General features: G+C 44.4%; 1 protein-coding gene across 1 annotated transcript in view; it reads left to right on the plus strand.

The window, feature by feature from the left end:
• The window catches only part of LOC124608137 (long-chain fatty acid transport protein 4-like), a 325,190-nt gene that overhangs the window by 187,022 nt on the left and 114,566 nt on the right, over positions 1-23,602 (plus strand). Inside the window, exon 2 of the mRNA XM_047139962.1 lies at positions 13,751-13,901. Coding sequence (XP_046995918.1) covers positions 13,751-13,901 — 151 coding nt within the window. The remainder of the gene's footprint in view (positions 1-13,750; positions 13,902-23,602) is intronic.

The raw sequence follows: 23,602 nt of genomic DNA on the forward strand, positions 1-23,602 counted from the left end.
TCGGGACCTTTGCCTTTCACGGGCAATTGCTCTACCATGTGAGCTACTGAAGCACGACTCACGCCCGGTACTCACAGCTTTACTTCTGCCAGTATCTCGTCTCCTACCTTCCAAACTTTACAGAAGCTCTCCTGCCAACCTTGCAGAACTAGCACTCCTGAAAGAAAGGATATAGCGGAGACATGGCTTAGCCACAGCCTGGGGGATGTTTCCAGAATGAGATTTTCACTCTGCAGCGGAATGTGCGCTGATATGAAACTTCCTGGCAGATTAAAACTGTGTGCCCGACCGAGACTCGAACTCGGGACCTTTGCCTTTCACGGGCAATTGCTCTACCATGTGAGCTACTGAAGCACGACTCACGCCCGGTACTCACAGCTTTACTTCTGCCAGTATCTCGTCTCCTACCTTCCAAACTTTACAGAAGCTCTCCTGCCAACCTTGAAAGGCAAAGGTCCCGAGCTCGAGTCTCGGTCGGGCACACAGTTTTAATCTGCCAGGAAGTTTCATATCAGCGCACACTCCGCTGCAGAGTGAAAATCTCATTCTGGAAACATCCCCCAGGCTGTGGCTAAGCCATGTCTCCGCTATATCCTTTCTTTCAGGAGTGCTAGTTCTGCAAGGTTCGCAGGAGAGCTTCTGTAAAGTTTGGAAGGTAGGAGACGAGATACTGGCAGAAGTAAAGCTGTGAGTACCGGGCGTGAGTCGTGCTTCGGTAGCTCCGATGGTAGAGCAATTGCCCGTGAAAGGCAAAGGTCCCGAGTTCGAGTCTCGGTCGGGCACACAGTTTTAATCTGCCAGGAAGTTTCATATCACCGCACACTCCGCTGCAGAGTGAAAATCTCATTCTGGAAACATTCCCCAGGCTGTGGCTAAGCCATGTCTCCGCTATATCCTTTCTTTCAGGAGTGCTAGTTCTGCAAGGTTCGCAGGAGAGCTTCTGTAAAGTTTGAAAGGTAGTAGATGAGATACTGGCAGAAGTAAAGCTGTGAGTACCGGGCGTGAGTCGTGCTTCGGTAGCTCAGATGGTAGAGCAATTGCCCGGGAAAGGCAAAGGTCCCGAGTTCGAGTCTCGGTCAGGCACACAGTTTTAATCTGCCAGGAAGTTTCATATCAGCGCACACTCCGCTCCAGAGTGAAAATCTCATTCTGGAAACATCCCCCAGGCTGTGGCTAAGCCATGTCTCCGCTATATCCTTTCTTTCAGGAGTGCTAGTTCTGCAAGGAGAGCTTCTGTAAAGTTTGGAAGGTAGGAGACGAGATACTGGCAGAAGTAAAGCTGTGAGTACCGGGCGTGAGTCGTGCTTCGGTAGCTCAGATGGTAGAGCAATTGCCCGTGAAAGGCAAAGGTCCCGAGTTCGAGTCTCGGTCGGGCACACAGTTTTAATCTGCCAGGAAGTTTCATATCTTGATGGTACTGATATCTTCTGGATTGTCCATCTGGAAAAGAGTGGCACCCAATCCTGTTTCAGAAGCATCCGCAGCAATATAAAAATCTTGATCAAGTCTCGGATGATGTAACAGTGGAGCATTAGTCAAAGCATTGCGGATGTTATCAAAAGCTTGCGTGCATTCGGAATTCCACTCCCACATGACATTTTTTCTTAACAGCCTAACTGATTGGGTAAAAATCGTCGAAAAAATGAAACTAAGCCGATAAATGACTTTAATTCCGTTCTATTCTTTGGATAAGCACATCTGTTAATCGCATCCATCTTTTTAGGATTTGGTTTTATCCCTTCAGGAGTGATTATATGTCCAAGAAATTTCAATTGGTTATGAGCAAACTTGGATTTGCTCAAATTTACAGTAACTCCGTATTCCAAAAATTTCGCAAAAACTCTTCTTAATAAGTCCAAATGTTCCTCCCAAGTTTCAGAAGCAATTAGCAAATCATCCACATATAAAGTAACTTCATTCAAAAGGTCTCTCCCCAGTACGGTGTCTAATGCCGATATGAAAACATCACCGCTTATTTTCAACCCAAATGGCATGACAGTAAACTGGTAATTTCGGCCCAGAAAAACGAATGCAGTATATTTTCTAGATTCTTTCGATATTCTAGTTTGCCAATATGAACTACGCATATCCAAAGAAGTTAAGAAGCGGGCACCATAAAACTTTTGTACTAACTCTTCTAGGTTCTCCGGTCGCGTTTGTACAGGTATAATGATCTTATTGATCTCTCTGGCATCCAACACCAATCTGATGTCACCATTGGGTTTAATTACCGCCACAAGAGGGTTACAATATTCAGAATCTGAGGGCTCAATAATACCCCATTCTAACATTTTATTGATTTCCTTTCTGACTACTTCTTTCTTTGTCCATGGGATAGAATAGGAAGTACGACAAAAGGGTTTATGTGCATACGTCTTTATATGGTATTCAAAGTCTTTTATTATACCCGGACGTTTACTAAAAATTGACTGATATGCTTCCAACAAGTAGAACAGTTCATCCCTTTGGATAACAGATAAATATTCTGATTCTAACACCTTTTCCTGCAATGACATTTTATCCATAATTTCTTCAGAACATTCAATAAGGCATATATCATACACATTTTCATCATCAATACTGACATACACTCCTGGAAATGGAAAAAAGAACACATTGACACCGGTGTGTCAGACCCACCATACCTGCTCCGGACACTGCGAGAGGGCTGTACAAGCAATGATCACACGCACGGCACAGCCGACACACCAGGAACCGCGGTGTTGGCCGTCGAATGGCGCTAGCTGCGCAGCATTTGTGCACCGCCGCCGTCAGTGTCAGCCAGTTTGCCGTGGCATACGGAGCTCCATCGCAGTCTTTAACACTGGTAGCATGCCGCGACAGCGTGGACGTGAACCGTATGTGCAGTTGACGGACTTTGAGCGGGGGCGTATAGTGGGCATGCGGGAGGCCGGGTGGACGTACCGCCGAATTGCTCAACACGTGGGGCGTGAGGTCTCCACAGTACATCGATGTTGTCGCCAGTGGTCGGCGGAAGGTGCACTTGCCCGTCGACCTGGTACCGGACCGCAGCGACGCACGGATGCACGCCAAGACCGTAGGATCCTACGCAGTGCCGTAGGGGACCGCACCGGCACTTCCCAGCAAATTAGGGACACTGTTGCTCCTGGGGTATCGGCGAGGACCATTCGCAACAGTCTCCATGAAGCTGGGCTACGGTCCCGCACACCGCTAGGCCGTCTTCCGCTCACGCCCCAACATCGTGCAGCCCGCCTCCAGTGGTGTCGCGACAGGCGTGAATGGAGGGACGAATGGAGACGTGTCGTCTTCAGCGATGAGAGTCGCTTCTGCCTTGGTGCCAATGATGGTCGTATGCGTGTTTGGCGCCGTGCAGGTGAGCGCCACAATCAGGACTGCATACGACCGAGGCACACAGGGCCAACACCCGGCATCATGGTGTGGGGAGCGATCTCCTACACTGGCCGTACACCACTGGTGATCGTCGAGGGGACACTGAATAGTGCACGGTACATCCAAACCGTCATCGAACCCATCGTTCTACCATTCCTAGACCGGCAAGGGAACTTGCTGTTCCAACAGGACAATGCACGTCCGCATGTATCCCGTGCCACCCAACGTGCTCTAGAAGGTGTAAGTCAACTACCCTGGCCAGCAAGATCTCCGGATCTGTCCCCCATTGAGCATGTTTGGGACTGGATGAAGCGTCGTCTCACGCGGTCTGCACGTCCAGCACGAACGCTGGTCCAACTGAGGCGCCAGGTGGAAATGGCATGGCAAGCCGTTCCACAGGACTACGTCCAGCATCTCTACGATCGTCTCCATGGGAGAATAGCAGCCTGCATTGCTGCGAAAGGTGGATATACACTGTACTAGTGCCGACATTGTGCATGCTCTGTTGCCTGTGTCTATGTGCCTGTGATTCTGTCAGTGTGATCATGTGATGTATCTGACCCCAGGAATGTGTCAATAAAGTTTCCCCTTCCTGGGACAATGAATTCACGGTGTTCTCATTTCAATTTCCAGGAGTGTATTTTACCATTAGATTCATACACAATTGATTTGGAATTACTCGGCCCTTTCTCAGGGTGGTTGTCAAAACATTACCATTTGAATTAAATATACATTCACCTTTCTCTAAATTAATGATTGCACCGGTCTCACATAAAAAATTCAAACCCCAGGTACATGGTACTGTCATTTTAGGAACAACCAGGAATGTACTTTCTATTTGAGCCCTCTGTATTGTAACGTCAACACGTACCTGTTTCACAACTTTTTGCATTTTTGCGCTGAACGCGCCAGACACGGTATATCCTGTGATAGGAAAAGTGGGCATTTTTACCCCTCGGCTTATCTGTTTTAAACAGGCCAACGTCATGACACTAATAGTTGCTCCAGTATCAATTAATATTTCAACATCAACATTATTTATACTTGTTGAAATTATTGCCTGTAAAATTTGTCCACATTTATTAGAAACTTCAGGTTTTTCTTCAATTAACTCATTCCTTATATCCTGATCATTATTGTACCTTAATACTCTCAGTTCAAATTGATGCCTGCCTTCCTTCTCCTTTCCAGTCATCCTAGGAAGGCATTTGGTGACTGGTATTAGTTTAATCTATCTCGTTGAGTCATCGGTGGGGGTTCATGAACTTCCACAATCCGTACAGTATGATCCGAGTTATGGTATTCACCCCGTCGCACATTGGAGGCTCCTTCGCCCATTGGTATAACTCCTTGTGCTGGGTGAGGACTCGAGGCATTTGTTACATCCTGCCGATGAACATTATGCTTCGAATTATCTTCCCAAGGTCGAATGCAATTGGGTTCATCACTTGGGTACCTGTTACTCTTATTAATATCACTACTATGCACATTCGCGTCACCATATCGAGGTTTACCTCTAGCACAGTAAGTATCTCTTCTATATTTATTATAATCATTGTTTTTATTGCAACCATAGGATGGAGATTGTCCACGCTCCTGTGATGCGGGTTTGACCTGGTTTTCGGTATTATTATTATCATACGTTAAATTATTATTATAATTATTCGTATTACTATGAATGTGAGTCGACATTTGATTACTACTCATTTGTCTTGCGTCTTCCATAATCATATCTATAGAGTCAATCACCGACAAGAATTGTTCTACGTCGTGGTCAGGAACATTTATTAACTTTTCACGTATATTTATGGGCAACCTTCCCTTCAAAATTCTGACACTTCCTTGTGAGAAATTGGATCACTCCAATAACGTGTCTTATTTATGTACTTTTCAAAATATTGCCTTAAAGTACTTCTTTTACTGTTAAAATACTCAGGTTGGTAAACCTCTTTTCTTAATTTCTCTTGTTTACTCGACGACCAGTATTTAGCCAAAAAAAGTTGTTCAAACTCAGCGCAAGTATGGCAACTTTCACTTACTTCGGCGGCCCATAATGCGGCTTCTCCGGTAATTTTGGATACTATAAATTGAAGTCGGTCGTGTTCTGACCAGATACGCGGAAATATTCTTTTGAAATTATTGATAAAGATTTTCGGATGCAGGTTGTTCTTTTCAGTGGAGAATGTTGGGAATTGTCTACTTTTAAAATTGCTGTTCTCCACCTTTAAAGAAGACAAATATCCTCGCTGACCAAAAGAATCATCATCTTTACCAACCGAATCATCAACTTCCCAATGCAAATTTTCACCACAATTGTACTTCGTATTATCACATGTTCGGTTGTTTTTCGACCTATTCTCCGAACGTTCGTCCTCTGTCAACAAATTTTGTGATGACTTTCGTTCTAACTCCGCCAATTTATGATTGGTTTCCTTTTGCCATTTAGGTAACTCATCAACTATTTTCTCTTTTATTTTTTGAATTTCGCTAGTGAACAGCTTAATTAATTCATCATTTCTACTTAGGTGCTCATTGATATTTTCATTTGGCTGGGATCCAATTGTAGTCTTAACCTTGTCTACAATTTCATTTCCTTTTATTTCTATCCATTCAGTTAGATCTTCGTCAAGTCTTTTAGTTTGATCTACTAAATACTTGTCAATCCCTTTACGAGCATCAGACTCAAACTCGACTATTTGTTTCGAAAGCTCTTCTATCTGTGCGCTAGCATTGAAACAGCTGCTTTCACACTTAACCATCCTATTGGACAGGCCATCATAACTCTACGAAACTACATCATATTTCTTTTCTACGTCATGAAGTTTTCCCATTAAATTATTATATTCCTTTCTAAGGTGTTAGAAAACTCTACATCTAGTTCTCCAAATCTCGCATTTAATTGAGTCTCCCAGTCCGCCTTTAATTCTTTCTTAGTATTTTCCAGTTTATAATCAAAGGTGTTCAGTTTGCTTTCCAAAGAATCCATTTTAACTTCTAATGAACCAAATTTGGCCTCAAATTTTTCGTTTAACTTTTGATTGTCCTCTTTTAGTTGCTTATTATCTTTTTCTAGTGAACCAAGTCTTCCATTCATTACACCAATTTGAGTATTTATTGATACCAGCATATCAAACATTTTTTGATTAATATTTCCATTTTGAGGATCAACTTGCTGATCTACTTCCTAAACCTCAAGATATTTATGTTCTCCCACGCTGCTTACCTTACTTATCATTGTATTTGAATCTCCTAACGGCTCTAAATCAATAACTGTATTATTATCTGTACATGTCTCCTGTCCCACATTGAGCTCATGGGATGCATCATCCCTATCCTCTTCACTTTCCTCTCTTTTCTACTCATGACTCTACTCAACTGCACATTATCATGTATTCTTTTCGTTCGTTTTGCCATGATTATTCACTACCAAGACATACACTTATTTTCACTATGTATTTATATATATTTATCTACCGAAATCACAAGTCTCAACTTCCCTTTTTTTATAATTATACAGTTATTTTAATCATACCTGGTAGTATCGCTCACTTTTAGCGATTATTGAAGAATACCTCTTTCATTGGACAGACTCACTGGCTGCTACAATATTTTCCAACTCGAGGGTTCATGAATCCGGATGACACTCGACTCAATGCAGCAATCCTCCTCGATCGAGCCGCACGTTGTGGCGCCACTTCTACCGTATCTTCCTTCGCCGTCGGCGTTGTCGTGGTTACCGTGAGACACCGTTATGCCAAGAGGAAAGGCGCGTCGATCTTAGAGCATGAGATATGATGACCTTAAGCCATTGACAACACACAACGGTCACGGTAGCACCTGATTCCAGAATAGCTGCAGTAGTTAAGATCTACGAACTATCCCCTGTTGACCAGGTCCCCAAAACTTAACTCGTAACGAGATCCCTTCAAAGTAAATTGTCATAACGATCGTCTATAAAGGCTTCGTACAACGAGAATAAATGTTACGGTTTATGGAATAATAACAGATACGACCAAACTGTCTTGTCTCTTCTGCTTTATTTAACATAACTTCGTTCACAGTTTCATTTCGCATTCACCACTCATTCACCGAAACCCTTTGATGAACAGTTTTGGTTGCTTAACACCAACAGTCAATGATAATGATACAGCTTTTCTCCTTTTTATAAATTGAAGCCCGCTCTCCGTGATATAATAAAAAAAAAACCGGTCTCAATACCGCGTCCCTCATGAGATGCGAATAGACTTATCCCTGAATTGACCGCCCTGTAGGTGTACTCAATTTAATGACCACACTTCACTGTCCGCTATTTCGCGTAACTGAATGTCCATTTGTTAGTCTGATTATACACTGTAGCTATTTGAAATTCGCCCCTATATTTTTCACAACGCACAATTAGCCCTTCGTTACTTGTTTTCTTTTTTTTCTTCTAAGAGTAAACGGAAAAAAAAGACGCCTTGTCATCGGCTTAGTCGATATAAAGCAGAACACCTTAATATGCCCAATTCTACCTCTTCTTATAGGATCGGCTACCTTACTCATTAATTTATTTCATATTATTTCCAATAACGCTAAACAGGTATCGCCGTTATATTTTAATTGTATTCGAAAGCATGTTACTACTATTATGACCGACCAAATCGTAACAAATCGCGCGGCGTGCGTTTTTGACGATAACTTTACGCTATTCAAGTTCCGTTACAGATGTCTTGACTCGTAATGTTACAACGGGCCTATGAGCTGATGGTTCACTATCTCACACCACACGATTACACTCTATGGATGCTGACGTTCCATCTGACGAAGCCAACGGGTATTGTTGACAGACCAGTAGCACATGTTTCGGCGGTTTACCTGCGACTTGAGTCATGCCACTTCCCCACGCGATTGCGCGGTAGCTAACGTGCGGATCGACTCAAGAGTAGCAAGAAGATCAATCGTCCTCTCTTCTGTCGCCATTTGTTTCCTTCTGTTACGTTGTCTAGGCGTTACACCACCACTTTCACGTAACTGGTTCGAGAGCTTGATAAATAATTGCCGGGATGGTTGACGTCAATTGGAATACCTTGCCGCATACACCGTACGAGAATGAACTGCATTCTTCCTACATTCTTCGTACACAGTGAGCATGTCGGCTTTTTCTGCATTGATAAACCCCATGTTTAACTCACTACCTACTGCTTGGACTATCACACACTGACTAGCAAGTCGCAGTGCACTCGAGAAACAAAAAGGCACACTGTAAGTAAACACAACATCGTACCTAGCAACTACGCGGGATGAATGGAACAAACAAGTGTAGGTATGGAAACTTTCCGAAATACGGTATCTCGTAAATATCTCGCACCAGAAGCAAGAAACGACACTGAAATTCTAATTTACCCTAATTCTAGTTTGTTAATGTGAATAGACATTGTTCCATTTAAAAAGTGCATGTTTGTACAAAAAATACAGTTTCTAAATATTAATACAATCTGTTTATTGGCTAACAATACGAGCCCTGACTACCAATCCAGTCTGCGGAAACCATACATCAATAGCACTTTCATTTCCGCAATATTTTCGGTGCATAGGTGTTTCGCCCTGTGCGCTAGAGGAATGATAAATGGTAGTACGCGTGCGAAAAGTTGGCCGGTCACCTCAGTGGCGAAACTGGGGGCAGGGGCAGATGCATCTGTCGCTGCAGGATGGCGGGGCTCAATAGGAGGAAGGCTCTCTTGTTTGTCCTCCAGTGCTGACAACTCATGGGCGTGTGTGCCTCGTACCGATCAGCTGCTGTGGTACGAATTTCTGGAAGTAACATGAATTAGTGAGTGTGCATAAGACAGACTGTCGCCTTTAAATGCGGTACATATTTGTGGCAACGAATGTGATATCAAGTGAAGGCTGTTGTAATACAACACACTGAGTAGGAGGAAGACGACATTAAAAAAAAAATGGTTCAAATGGCTCTGAGCACTATGGGACTTAACATCTATGGTCATCAGTCCCCTAGAACTTAGAACTACTTAAACCTAACTAACCTAAGGACATCACACAACACTCAGTCATCACGAGGCAGAGAAAATCCCTGACCCCGCCGGGAATCGAACCCGGGAACCCGGTGGTGGTGGTGGTGGTTAGTGTTTAACGTCCCGTCGACAACGAGGTCATTAGAGACGGAGCGCAAGCTCGGGTTAGGGAAGGATTGGGAAGGAAATCGGCCGTGCCCTTTCAAAGGAACCATCTCGGCATTCGCCTGAAACGATTTAGGGAAATCACGGAAAACCTAAATCAGGATGGCCGGAGACGGGATTGAACCGTCGTCCTCCCGAATGCGAGTCCAGTGTGCTAACCACTGCGCCACCTCGCTCGGTCCGGGAACCCGGGCGTGGGAAGCGAGAACGCTACCGCACGACCACGAGCTGCGGACACGACATTTAAAACATGTAGTAAACATTTGTGGTCGTCTCCTGTTATGTAACGAATTTTAATATTATTGCAGTTACTGTTATTAATCAATTAATCATCCGATCACACAGAAAACACAATACAACATTGTCAGGTAACTACAGTGTCACAACTTTAGGGTGGCAGCAGTGCGGCCGACACGAAGAGTTCTGAATGGTGCAAATTTTTAACGGTTAGTACTTGGGGGGCCTGCGGGCAAATTAATGGCGCTCTTAGTATAACTGGTCTACTGGGGACTTATAATATATTAATTTATGTTGATTACCAATTCACAACAAGCTAGATATGCACTTGCGTCCAAGGTGCCACTCCACGATGTCGGTATTGACTCTTGAGCAAAAATGTTTGACTATTGTTGCATGCGTAATGGAGAACAGGCACATGTTGCTGATGTAAGACGATGTCAAACGCGCTAACACGTTCGAAAATGCATAGGTCACTTAGAGCCTTCGGCCTGCCCAACAACGCCTGACCTCAACAGACAAAAATTGCTAAACCTACCGACAGACCGCACATGGGAGTTACGCCCTCCCAGCATCTTCTACAAGAATAAAAGAATTGTTCGATCCACGCCCACCTCTGTCCAGTCCCGGCACACAGTTTTAATATCCCAAGCTTAAATCAGCGCACACGGCGGCGCAGAGTGAAAATGCATTCTGGTAACGATTAATACGTTAAAAAATCATACATGTGCAGTGTTTTGTGTGGTTCAGTCTGAACATGACTCGACTATTCTCAGCTGAAATATCAAGAGGAGAAGAACTAGTTTTGTTGCATTCCGAGAACTTTAAAGAGCAATAAATAATAGTTGTATACAAATTATATTTTAAGAAAAACGTATTAGAATAATTATAAGATATGGGTTCCATCTTTCTGCAAACACAGTTTTTTCTTTTTGCCCGGACTTGTTCCAGCCCTATGTGCCATCATTAATGGGTTTTTGTTTATTGAAAACTGTAAAAAACGATGGTAAATTAGGCTATAACTAATTTGGTAAAGTGAAGGCTGAAAAAAGTTTTTGTTCGTTTTGCTTCATACTATGATTTTACATTAAATGGTTTTGCAGGACCATTTGTATGGTGTCCTGCACTGATAGCTTGTCATCTGCAAACCAAACGATGTAAATGTAAATTTCATCGGCGAGTTAACTCGCCTCTCGATTTTTGAAAAAATCATAATTTTGGAAATCAAAATGTTTTGCATATATAACTGTTACTACTCACATTTTGTTGTGACAGATAGTTTATCGCCGGCCAGTGTGGCCGAGCGGTTCTAGGCGCTTCAGTCTGGAACCGAGCGACCGCTACGGACGCAGGTTCGAATCCTGCCTCGGGCATGGGTGTGTGTGATGTCCTTAGGTCAGTTAGGTTTAAGAAGTTCTAAGTTCTAGGGGACTGATGACCTCAGATGTCAAGTCCCATAGTGCTCAGAGCCTTTTTTTTTATAGTTTTTTTAATGTTCCAAGGACGCTGCACACACATAATAATGTACTTTCTGTAGTTTCTTTCTTTATAAACACCTTTTTACTTCGCAAAATGCGGTGAGCAATATGTTGTTGTGTTTCATAACCCCATCAGCATCAGTTTGTTCCCGAGAGAGTCTGGCGCTGAATTTGACTTTTGTTTACTTTTCTCTCGCCGCTGAATTTGACTTTTGTTTACTTTTCTCTCTCTTTCTGTGTGTGTGTGTGTGTGTGTGTGTGTGTGTGTGTGTGTGTGTGTAAGCTCCATTATCTGTTTTGTGTTGCCTTTCTGTAAAGTTCCTTTTAACGTGTTAAGTAATGAGCCTTTACAGAGTGTAGTGTTTTCATTTAGAACTTGTTTGCCTTCTGCTATTGCCTTCTGTACATGGAAGTACTATTGTCAGTTTGTGGTATAGGCTGTGGCTGCATTTCAGTATTTTTAATTTTGCTGCTATTATAGTTGGATGCTGGTTATGTGCTATTAGGTGATTACCAAATGTGCTATGTATGCCGTTACTTTGTAGTGCTCTGAGGTGTTCTGAGTATCTTGTTTTAAAGTTCCTGCGTGTTTGTCCTATGTACACTGAGTGACAGGTTGCATGTGAGTTTACGTATTCCTGATTTGTTGAATTTATCTGTGGGCGTCTCCTGTGTTCTGATCTTTTTCTGTGTAGAGCTGTCTGTCCTGTCTCCTATTTGAAGTCCCTGTTTCTTCAATAAGTTGCCTGTTCTGTGGACAATTTTGTTATTGCAAGTGACTATGTGCCATTTTGTTATTTTTGTGTGTTGTACTGTTATGTCTCACAAATGGTCATTGTTTATGTGTTGTGTTGTTCTGTGTTGTGTAAGGTTTTGTGTGTGTGTTGTGCTACCATTCCTTTTCTGTTTACAAGTTCGTTGGTTTAATTTCTCTGTAACCATTTTCCTGTGCTATAGGTTTTATTGTGTTTAGCTCCAGTGTGTAATTCTGTTTGCTTACGGGTGTTCTGTTCAATGTGTGGACCATGAATCTGAAGCTTGGTTGCTTGTGTGCCACGCTTGCTAACGTTACTCTTATGGGCTGCCACTGTAGGATCCGCAGTTCGTGGTCTAGTGGCTGGCTTTGCTGCCACTGGATCACGGGGTCCCTCGTTCGATTCCCGGCCGGGTTGGAGATTTTCTCTGCCCAGGAACTGGGTGTTTGAATTTCCTCATCATTCCATCTTCATTATCATTCGTGACAGTGACTAGATTGGATTGTGAAAAACTTTGGATTGTGAAAAACTTTGGATTGTGAAAAACTTTGGACTGTGAAAAACTTTGGACTGTGTAAAAATTGGGACTTCGTACGGGCGCTGATGATCAGTTGAGCGCCCCACAAATCAAACCACCAAATCATCATCATCCGCTGCAGGCTCTTCGTTCATTTCCGCGGGGGGTAGCCGGGCGGTCTGAGGCGCCTGGCCACGGTTCGCGCGGCTCCCCCCGTCGGAGGTTCGAGGAGTCCTCCCTCGGGCGTGGATGTGTATGTTGTCTTTAGAGTCAGTTAGTTTAAGTTAGATTAAGTAGTGTGTAAGCCTAGGGGCCGATATCCTCAGCAGTTTGGTCCCATAAGAACTTACCACAGATTTACAAAATTTTTTCCTGGTTCATTCAACCTTGCTGACTGCTGTTCATTGGCGATGACGGCTGGAAGTTACACGCCGTTAGCTCAGCTGGACGTCCAGTGGGCAGCGACAGCTAGCCTTTTCAGATGAACCACGTTTTATAGTCCTTAGAAGAGAGACCGTTGGTGTGTACGGCGTGAAACGTCTGAAAGCAAGCACTCTGCTTGCGTTATGGTCTGTATGCATGTAGGGGTGGACATGTTCTCCAAAGATAGATGCAGTTTCTTTTTCCTCGGCTCGATGGCATCTACCAACAAGACAAAGCAACGTGCCTCATAGCTCGCAATGTACGTGCGTGCTTCGAAGAACACTAGGATGAGTTTACCGCACTCCTCTGGTCACTGAACTCTCCAGAATTAAACCCCAGTCGAAAATCTCTGGGATCATTTCGAGCGGGCTGTTCGCGCCCTGGATCCGCAACCGAGAAATCTATCGCAGCTCGTCACAGCTTTGGAGTCGGCATGGCGCCACATCCCTGTCGATACCTTCCAGAATCGTATTGACTCTCTTTCTGCACGTCTCTCAGCGGTCCATGCTGCAAAAGGTTTTGGACAGGTGGTCACGTTAATGTGATGGACAGTTATGCCTTGACTGTATTGCATAGTACAATTCATTATGTAATTTCATTGTGTAATTCATTATTGCATGATGTAATTTTTATTATGTATTTCATTATATAACTCTTCTAGAGGCACGATTTACCTTTTATTAATTGAGGAACCATTACAGTAATCGTACTGAAGTTGTTGAAGTAAAAGCTTTCTAACAAAGGAAAATTTACATTCTTTTGTAAAGCAAATTAATCCTCTTTGTGTTGCAGGGGCATATACCGCTTCGTCCTAATGCAGATTCAAACGAAGAGGATGATGAGGAACAACTGCTCTGTCGTTTCGGAATTCGATGCACTTGTTAAGAAGCATCCAGATAAGCCGTGTTTCATGTTCCAAGACTCTGTGTGGACCTATAATGATGTAAGTATAGCCCTATGTTGGCGATTAACTAGGCACGTACTTGTAAGAGTGCTTGATGATAACTGTTGTTGGTGTCTCTCCTCTTTCTCGTACATTAATCTCCTCGATAGTCACCGACAGATGTAACGTGATTGTGGAAATTATAGCAGGGGAATATTCAATGCCGAGAAAGGCGTATGACATACCGTTTGTAGGGGCAAACTCTAAACATCCGCCGGCCGAAATGGCCGCGCGGTTCTGGCGCTGCAGTCTGGAACCGCGAGACCGCTACGGTCGCAGGTTCGAATCGTGCCTCGGGCATGGATGTGTGTGATGTCCTTAGGTTAGTTAGGTTTAACTAGTTCTAAGTTCTAGGGGACTAATGACCTCAGCAGTTGAGTCCCATAGTGCTCAGAGCCATTTGAATCTAAACATCCCTTCGCATCATATTGTTCCAAAGAGTAACCCAGAAACGTTTATCGGCGAACCTAAAAAAAATTTCGTCCCTGCTATACCCATAAAATGAGTCTAAATACGGGTAGCAACCATCGCCTTGACCCACGAATCAGGATAAAACTTTTCTCTGCTCCAAATGTGCGTCAGGAACTACACCGAGGTGACAAGTCATGGGATAGCGACGTGCACATATACAGTTGGCGGTAGTACCGCGTACAAAAAGTACAAAAGGGCATAGCATTGGCAGAACTATTAGCCGCACGACGGGAATTAACAGACTTTGAAAGAAAAATGGTAGTTGTAGCTAGACGCATGGGACACTAATTCGGAAATCGTTAGGTAATTCAGTATTCCGGGATCCACTGTGTCATCAGTGTGCGCGAGAATATCAAATTTCAGACAACGCAATGGCCGACGGCAGCGGCGGCAGAGTTGGCGTAGTCTTGCAGTGCTTACAGACAAGCAACACTACTTGAAATAATCACGGAAATCAATGTGGGTCGTAAGATGAACGTATCCGTTAGGACTGTGAGGCGAAAGTTGGTGTTAATGGGCTATGATAGCAGACGACAGACGCAGGTGCCTTTGCTAACAGCAAATGATCGCCTGGAGCGCCTCTCTTGGGCTCGTGACCGCATCGGTTGGACCCTAGACTGCTGGAAAACCGTGACCTGGTCAGATGAGTCCCGATTTCAGTTGGTAAGACCTTGTACTAGGATTCGAATGTGGTCAGACTCCAAGAAGCCACGGGCCCAAGTTGTCAACAAGGCACTGTGCAGGCTAGAGTGGCTCGTTAATTGTGTGGGCTGTGTCGACGAGGGATGTACTGGGTCGTCTAGTCCAACTAAACCGATCATTGCCTGGAAATGGTTATGTTGGGCTACTTGGAGACCTTTGCAGCCATTCATGGACTTCATGTTCGCAAAGAACGATTCAATTTTTATGGATGACAGTGCGCCATGGCCGGCCGCAGTGCCCGAGCGGTTCTAGGCGCTTCAGTCTGGAACCGCGCGACGACTACGGTCGCATGTTCGAATCCTGTCTCGGGCATGGATGTGTGTGATGTCCTTAGGCTAGTTAGGTTTAAGTAGTTCTAAGTTCTAGGGGACTGATGACCTCAGAAGTTAAGTCCCATAGTGCTCAGAGCCATTTGAACCATTTGCAGTGCGCCATGTCATCGGGCCACAATTATTTACGATTGGTTTGAAGAACATTCGGGACAATTCGACCGAATGATTCGGCAACCGTCGCCCGACATGAATCCATCAAACATTTGTGGGACATGATAGGAAATGTTCAAACTGTTCCGAGGTCAGTTCGCGCACAAAACCCTGCACCGACAACACTTTCGAAGTTGTGGGCAGTTATAGAAGCAGCATGGCCCAGTGTTCCTGCAGGGGACTTTAAACGACTTATTTTAGTCCATGCCATGTCTAGTTGCTGCACTACGCTGGGCAAAAGGAGGTGCGACACGATATTTGGAGGTATCTCATGACTTTTGCACTTTTGTGGCAGAGCACTTCAGAAAGTTGTTGCAGGGTGTCTCGGGTACAGAATAGGGACGTACTTCAATTTTCCAACTATAGAATTAGAGTCTCTTGCGATCAAAACTGAACCCAGAGATAGGGGATTCGTATGATGTCTATAAGAAAATTAATTCGAACAGAGAGATAGAGAACCAACTAGTGACAGCAACGTCTTAAAGCTCCTCCAATAAACAGACCCGCACTTTTCGAAACAATTGACTTTTCTTAGAGTGATCCATCTTCTGACTGGTCTGATGCGGCTCGCCACGAATTCTTCTCCTGTGCCAACCTCTTCTCTCAGATTAGCACTTGCAACCTACATCCTCAGTTACGTGCCGGAAATATTTGCTGGATGTATTCCAATTTCTAGCTTCCTCTACAGTTTTTACGCTCTATAGCTCCCTCTAATATCATGGACGTTATTCCCTGATGTCTTAACATATGGCCTATCATCCTGTCCCTTCTTCATGTCAGTATTTTCCACATATTCCTTCTCTCTCAGATTCTGTGGAGAGCCTCGTCATTCCTTACATTACCCGTCTACCTAATTTTCAACAGTCGTCTGTAGCACCACATATCAAAAGCTTCGATTCTCTCCTGTTCCGGTTTTCTCACAGTCCATGTTTCACTTCCATACAATACTGATTCCCAAGCATACATTCTCAGAAATTTGTTCCCCAAAGTAATCCAATGTGCTAGTCTGCTTTTTATGTCCTTGTTCTATCCATCATGGGTTACTTTACTGCGTATGTAGCAGAATTCTTATCCTTCATTTACGTTGTGATCCCCAATTCTGATGTCAAGTTCCTCGCTGTTCTCATTTCTGCTACTTTTCATTAATTTCATCTTTCTTCGATTTGCTTTCAATCCATGTTCTGTACTCGTTAGAATGTTCACTGCATTCACCATGTGCTGTAATTCTTCTTCACTTTCACTGTGGATGGCAGTAACATCAGCGTATCTTATCTTTGAGATCCTTTCACCCTGAATTTTAATCCCACTCTTTGAACATTTCTTTTATTTCCATCATAGCCTCTTAGATCTATAGATGTAACAACAGGGGCGAGACACTACGTCACGTGTCATACACCCTTCTAAACCGAGAACTTCGAGCACTATGCGACTTAACTTCTGAGGTCATCAGTCGCCTAGAACTTAGAACTAATTAAACCTAACTAACCTAAGGACATCACCCACATCCGTGCCCGAGGCAGGATTCGAACCTGCGACCGTAGCGGTCGCTCGGTTCCAGACTGTAGCGCCTAGAACCGCACGGCCACTCCGGCCGGCTTCGTTCTTGGTCTTCCACTCTTATTACTCCCTTTTGGCTCTTGTACTCCGACCGGCTTCGTTCTTGGTCTTCCGCTCTTATTACTCCCTTTTGGCTCTAGTACATATTGTATATTACCCGTCTCTCCCTATAGCTGACTCCTATTTTCCTCAGAAAAATCGAACATTTTGTACCATTTAACACTGTCGAATGATTTTTCCAGGTCGACGTATCCTATGAACACGTCTTGATACACTCCTGGAAATGGAAAAAAGATCATATTGACACCGGTGTGTCAGACCCACCATACTTGCTCCGGACACTGCGAGAGGGCTGTACAAGCAATGATCACACGCACGGCACAGCGGACACACCAGGAACCGCGGTGTTGGCCGTCGAATGGCGCTAGCTGCACAGCATTTGTGCACCGCCGCCGTCAGTGTCAGCCAGTTTGCCGTGGCATACGGAGCTCCATCGCAGTCTTTAACACTGGTAGCATGCCGCGACAGCGTGGACGTGAACCGTATGTGCAGTTGACGGACTTTGAGCGAGGGCGTATAGTGGGCATGCGGGAGGCCGGGTGGACGTACCGCCGAATTGCTCAACACGTGGGGCGTGAGGTCTCCACAGTACATCGATGTTGTCGCCAGTGGTCGGCGGAAGGTGCACGTGCCCGTCGACCTGGGACCGGACCGCAGCGACGCACGGATGCACGCCAAGACCGTAGGATCCTACGCAGTGCCGTAGGGGACCGCACCGCCACTTCCCAGCAAATTAGGGACACTGTTGCTCCTGGGGTATCGGCGAGGACCATTCGCAACCGTCTCCATCAAGCTGGGCTACGGCCCCGCACACCGTTAGGCCGTCTTCCGCTCACGCCCCAACATCGTGCAGCCCGCCTCCAGTGGTGTCGCGACAGGCGTGAATGGAGGGACGAATGGAGGCGTGTCGTCTTCAGCGATGAGAGTCGCTTCTGCCTTGGTGCCAATTATGGTCGTATGCGTGTTTGGCGCCGTGCAGGTGAGCGCCACAATCAGGACTGCATACGACCGAGGCACACAGGGCCAACACCCGGCATCATGGTGTGGGGAGCGATCTCCTACACTGGCCGTACACCACTGGTGATCGTCGAGGGGACACTGAATAGTGCACGGTACATCCAAACCGTCATCGAACCCATCGTTCTACCATTCCTAGACCGGCAAGGGAACTTGCTGTTCCAACAGGACAATGCACGTCCGCATGTATCCCGTGCCACCCAATGTGCTCTAGAAGGTGTAAGTCAACTACCCTTTCCAGCAAGATCTCCGGATCTGTCCCCCATTGAGCATGTTTGGGACTGGATGAAGTGTCGTCTCACGCGGTCTGCACGTCCAGCACGAACGCTGGTCCAACTGAGGCGCCAGGTGGAAATGGCATGGCAAGCCGTTCCACAGGACTACATCCAGCATCTCTACGATCGTCTCCATGGGAGAATAGCAGCCTGCATTGCTGCGAAAGGTGGATATACACTGTACTAGTGCCGACATTGTGCATGCTCTGTTGCCTGTGTCTATGTGCCTGTGGTTCTGTCAGTGTGATCATGTGATGTATCTGACCCCAGGAATGTGTCAATAAAGTTTCCCCTTCCTGGGACAATGAATTCACGGTGTTCTTATTTCAATTTCCAGGAGTGTATTTCTTTAGTCTTGCTTCCATTATCAACAGCAACGTCAGAATTGCCGCTCTAGTGCCGTTATCTTTCTTAAAGTCAAAATGATCGTCAGCTAATAGATCCTCTATTTTCCTTTCCATTTGTATATTATTCTTGTTAGCAACTTGGATGCATGAGCTTTTAAGCTGATTGTGCGATAATTCTCGCCGTTGTCAGCTCTTGCACTCTTCCGAATTATGTGGATGATATTTTTACAAAAGTCAGATGGTACATCGCCATAGTCGTTTCACCGCCACTTCCTGCAATACGTTTTAGAAATTCTGATGGACTGTTATGTATCCCTACTGCCTTATTTAATCTTAAATTATCCAAAGCTCTTTTTAAATTTTGATTATAATACTGGATTCCTTATCTCTTCTAAATCGACTCCTGTTTCTTATTCTATCACGTCATCGAACAAGTCTCCCACCTCATAGAGGCCTTTAATGTACTCTTTCCACCTATCCGCTCTCTCCCCTGCATTCAACAATGGGATTCCCATTGCACTCTTTAATGTTACCAACCTTGCTTTTAATTTCACTGAAGGCTGTTTCGACTTTTGTATATGCTGAGTCAGTCTTCCTGGAAATCATTTCTTTTTCCATTTCTTCACATTTTTCATGCAGCCATTTCGTCTTGGCTTCCATGCACTTCCTATTTGTTTCATCCCTCAGCGCCTTGTCTTTCTGTATTCCTGAATTTTCCTGAACGGTTTTGTATTTCCTTCTTTCATAGATCAGCTGAAATATTTCTTATGTTACCCGTGGTCTCGTCGCAGTTACCTTCTTTGTACATATTTTTTTCTTCCCAACTTCTGTGACTGCCCTTTTTAGAGATGGCCATTTCTCTCCAACAGAGCTGCCTACTGAGCTATTCCTTATTCCTGTATCAACAGCCGTAGAGAACTTCAAGCATATCTCTTCATTCCTTAGTACTTCCGTATCCCACTTATTTGAGTAATGCTTCCTACTGACTAGTCTCTTAGACTTCAGCCTACTCTTTATCACTACTAAATAGTGATCCGAGTCTATATCTGCTCGTGGGTACGCCTTACAATCCAGTATCTGATTTTAGAATCTCTGTCTGACCATTATGTAATCTAAATGAAATCTTCCCTTCTTTCCCGACCTTTTCCAAGTATACCTCCTCTTGTGATTCTTGATCAGCTATTACTAGTTCAAATTTATTGCAGCACTCAATCAGTCTTTCTCTCCTCTCGTTCCTAGTACCAAGCCAATATTCTCATGTAACCCTTTCTTCTACTCCTTCTACAGCCGTGTTCCAGTCGACCAAGACTGTTAGATTTTAATCTCCCTTCTGTACTGCGTTACCCGTTCAGTATCCTCATATACTTTCCCTACCTCGTCATATTGTGCTTTCGACGTCGGTATGTATACCTGAACTATCGTTGTCTGTGTTGGTTTGCTGTCAAATCTGATGAGAAAACCCTAACACTGAACTCTTCACAGTAACTCACCATTTACCCTACATTCCTATTCATAATGAATCCTTAAATAGTAATACCATTTTCTACTGCTGTTGATATTACCCAATACTCCTCCAGAATTCCTTGTCTTCTTTCCATTTCACTTCACTGACCCCGAGTATATCTAGATCGAGCCTTTGCATTTCCCTTTTCAGATTTTCTAGTTTCCCTACGAAGCTCAAACTCTTGACATTCCACGCCCGACTCGAAGAACGTTATCCTTCGTTGGTTATTCAGTCTTTTTCGTATGATTACTTCCCCTTTGGCAGTCCTCTCCCGGAGTTCCAAATGGGGGACTAGTCTGGACTCTTTTGCCAATGGAGAGATCATAATGACACATTTTCAATTACAGACCACATGTCCTGTGGATACATTTTGTCTGTCTTTCATGCAGTGGTTTCCATTGCCTTGTGCATCCTCGTGCCGTTGGTCAGTGCTGATTCTTCCGCCCTTAAGGACATTTTCCCACCTCAAGGGCAAGAGAGTATCCTGAACCTCTGTTCGCTCGTCCGCTTTCTTTGACAAGGCCGTTAGGAGAATGATGGTGACTTCTTAGGCCGGAAGTCTTCGGCTGCCAAAGCTGATAATTTTTATTAAAAATTTAAGCAGTGGCGGGGTTCGAGGGCGTTTTGATTTCTGATCAAAGATACAACCAGCCCCGTGACCGAACACGCGGAGCTACCGTGACGGCGCCCCTAGACCACGGTCTGTTATAATACCGGTGCCTACGAGTGGGACAAGAAATATGAAGAAAGGCAAGAAAATATTACTTGCTTAGCAAATTACATAGTATCTCAATAGTCATCAAAACTATTTAACTCTGAGGACGAAGAGGGGAGCACGAATAGAGGAAATTCAAAGGCATTTTCAATACTCCTTAGACAAATATGTGCCGAGCAAGGTTTTGAGGCATGGTGGTTCCATAGCAGCATTAGAAAGTTGCTACATAAGCGAAGAGAATTGGCGTCAGCCGTAAGTAACAATCGCAAAGGCTTAACGAAGTCGAAATGAGCTTAAGGAGAACAATGGGAGAAGTGCTCAATGAATTTGAAACCAAATTGTCCCAACCGTTCTGAATAAGAATGTGGCGCCGAAACGAAGGATGACGTCGAGGAGGCCTTCCGAAATTGTTTCACCATGGAAAATCGTAATACATTCCTTCTTTGAATCATCGCATCTTCGCACGAACGCCGAAATGGCAGATACTGAGATAAGTGATAGTGGAATAGAAAATCAAACATTGTCGCTCAATAGTGAAAGGCATTTGGACCGAATGAAATACCTGTGAGACTCAATGGAGATCGTACGAATAAAGTAATAATCCGAACGGGACGGAAATCGGTGCATGTGACGTACATGTACAGGCAAACAAATGATTACAATTTCAGAAAAATTGGATCATTTATTGAAGAGAAAGAGCTTCACAAATTGAGCAAGTCAAAACGCGTTGGTCCACGTCTGGCGCTTATGCAAGCAGTTATTCAGCTTGGTTTTGATGGATAAGAGTTTTTGGATGTCCTCCTCAAGGATGTAGTGCCAAATTCTGTCCAGTTGGGGCGGCAGATCATCAAAATCCCAAACTGGGTGAAGGGACCTGCCCATATGTTCCAAACGTTCTCAATTGGGGAGAGATTCAGCGAGCTTGTTGGCAAAGATGGGGTCTGGCGAGCAGGAAAACAAGCAGTGGAAACTCTCACCATGTGGAGGCGGGCATTATCTTACTGAAATGTAAGCCCAGATGGCTCGCCATGATGAGCAACAAAATGGGTGGGTGGGCGACAGTCGGATTGGTAACTCACTGCTGTCTGGCCCAGGCATGTTTTCGACCTGGGATCTCATTGCTGGCGTATAATTGTCTTCAGTGACGAGTTTCGCTTCTAATTGAATCCCGATGATCAGCGAAGACGTATCTGGAGACACCGTGGGCAGGCATGGGATACTAACCTGTCTGTCACCCGCCGTACGGCCTGACAGCCAGGAGTAATGTTCTGGGGTACCACTTCATTTCATAGCAGGACCTCTTTGGTTGTTATCCGTGGCACGCTTACAGCACAGTGATACGTCGACTATATTCTATGCTCCGTTTTGTTGCCCTTCTTGGCCAGTCAGACTGGGCCTACATTTCAGCAAGATAACACCTTCCCGCACACGGCTCGAGTTTCCACCGCTTGTATTCGTGCTCCCAGACCCTACCTTGGTCAGCAAGCTCGCCAGTTCTCTCCCTACTTGAGAACATTCGGAACATTATTAGTATGGCCCTCCAGCTCGAGATTTTGACGACTGGACTGAATTTGGGACGATAACCCTTAGGAGGACATCCAAAAAATCTCATCAATCAAAGCCAAGACGAAAAGCTGCTTGCATAATGGCAAGATGTGGACCAACGCGTTTTGACTTGCTCAATTTTCGAAGCTCTTTCTCTTTAATAAATCCTCCATTTCTCTGAAACTGTAATCATTTTTTTTCTCCGTACAAGTACGTCACATCTACCGATTTCTGTCCCGTTCGGATAAGTCCTTCGTGGTACGTCTTTTTTTGTGTTAGATTATATATAGTAGGTCGCTGGAGCAACGAAAGGTGCCTAGCGACTAGAAGAAAGCAAGGTCACCCCCATTCCCGCTTTCAAGATGGGTCGAAGGACAGATGCACGTGATTACAAGCCTCTACGGTGACGTTAAACTGTTGTAGAATTATGGGTATTGTTTTATGCTCTATTATCTCACGTATTAGACGTTTTTAGGAAACGAAAATTTCTTATACAAAAATAAATGTTTGTACAAACATAAAACTCGTTAAAATCACATTTTGTTCGTCCATGATACGCATATCACCGTAGGCAACGTTGGCCTGCTTTGTGCGACGTTCCTTAACGTCAGTAAGCATTTTGACACAGTTCTGCTCTCTTTCGTTTACTGAACAAAATACGACCTTACCGAGTATAGGACCAGATTTGTGAATGGATTCAGGATTACGTTTCGGATGGCACAAAATCGACAGATGTAAAGATTAGTTACTGTAGGGAGTTGCAGGACGAGCTGCGGAGGGTAGGCGATCGGTGGATAGCCTGGCAGTTGACCCTGTACGTAAATAAATGGAACTTATTTGCTCGTGGATAGGCGAAAAAATGTCAATGACTATTAGAGTACACTAATAGCGACAAATCCCTGGAAACAATAACTAACAACCTAAAGTGAAAAATAACTGTAAAGAAAGCAGAAGCCATGCTGAGATTCTTAGGAAGAACCTAAAAGAAAAGTAATTCAACCTCGCAAGAGGCGGCTTACAAAACAC

This window comes from Schistocerca americana, chromosome 1 (genome assembly GCF_021461395.2).
Source record: "Schistocerca americana isolate TAMUIC-IGC-003095 chromosome 1, iqSchAmer2.1, whole genome shotgun sequence".
NCBI classification, from domain to species: Eukaryota; Metazoa; Arthropoda; class Insecta; order Orthoptera; family Acrididae; genus Schistocerca; species Schistocerca americana.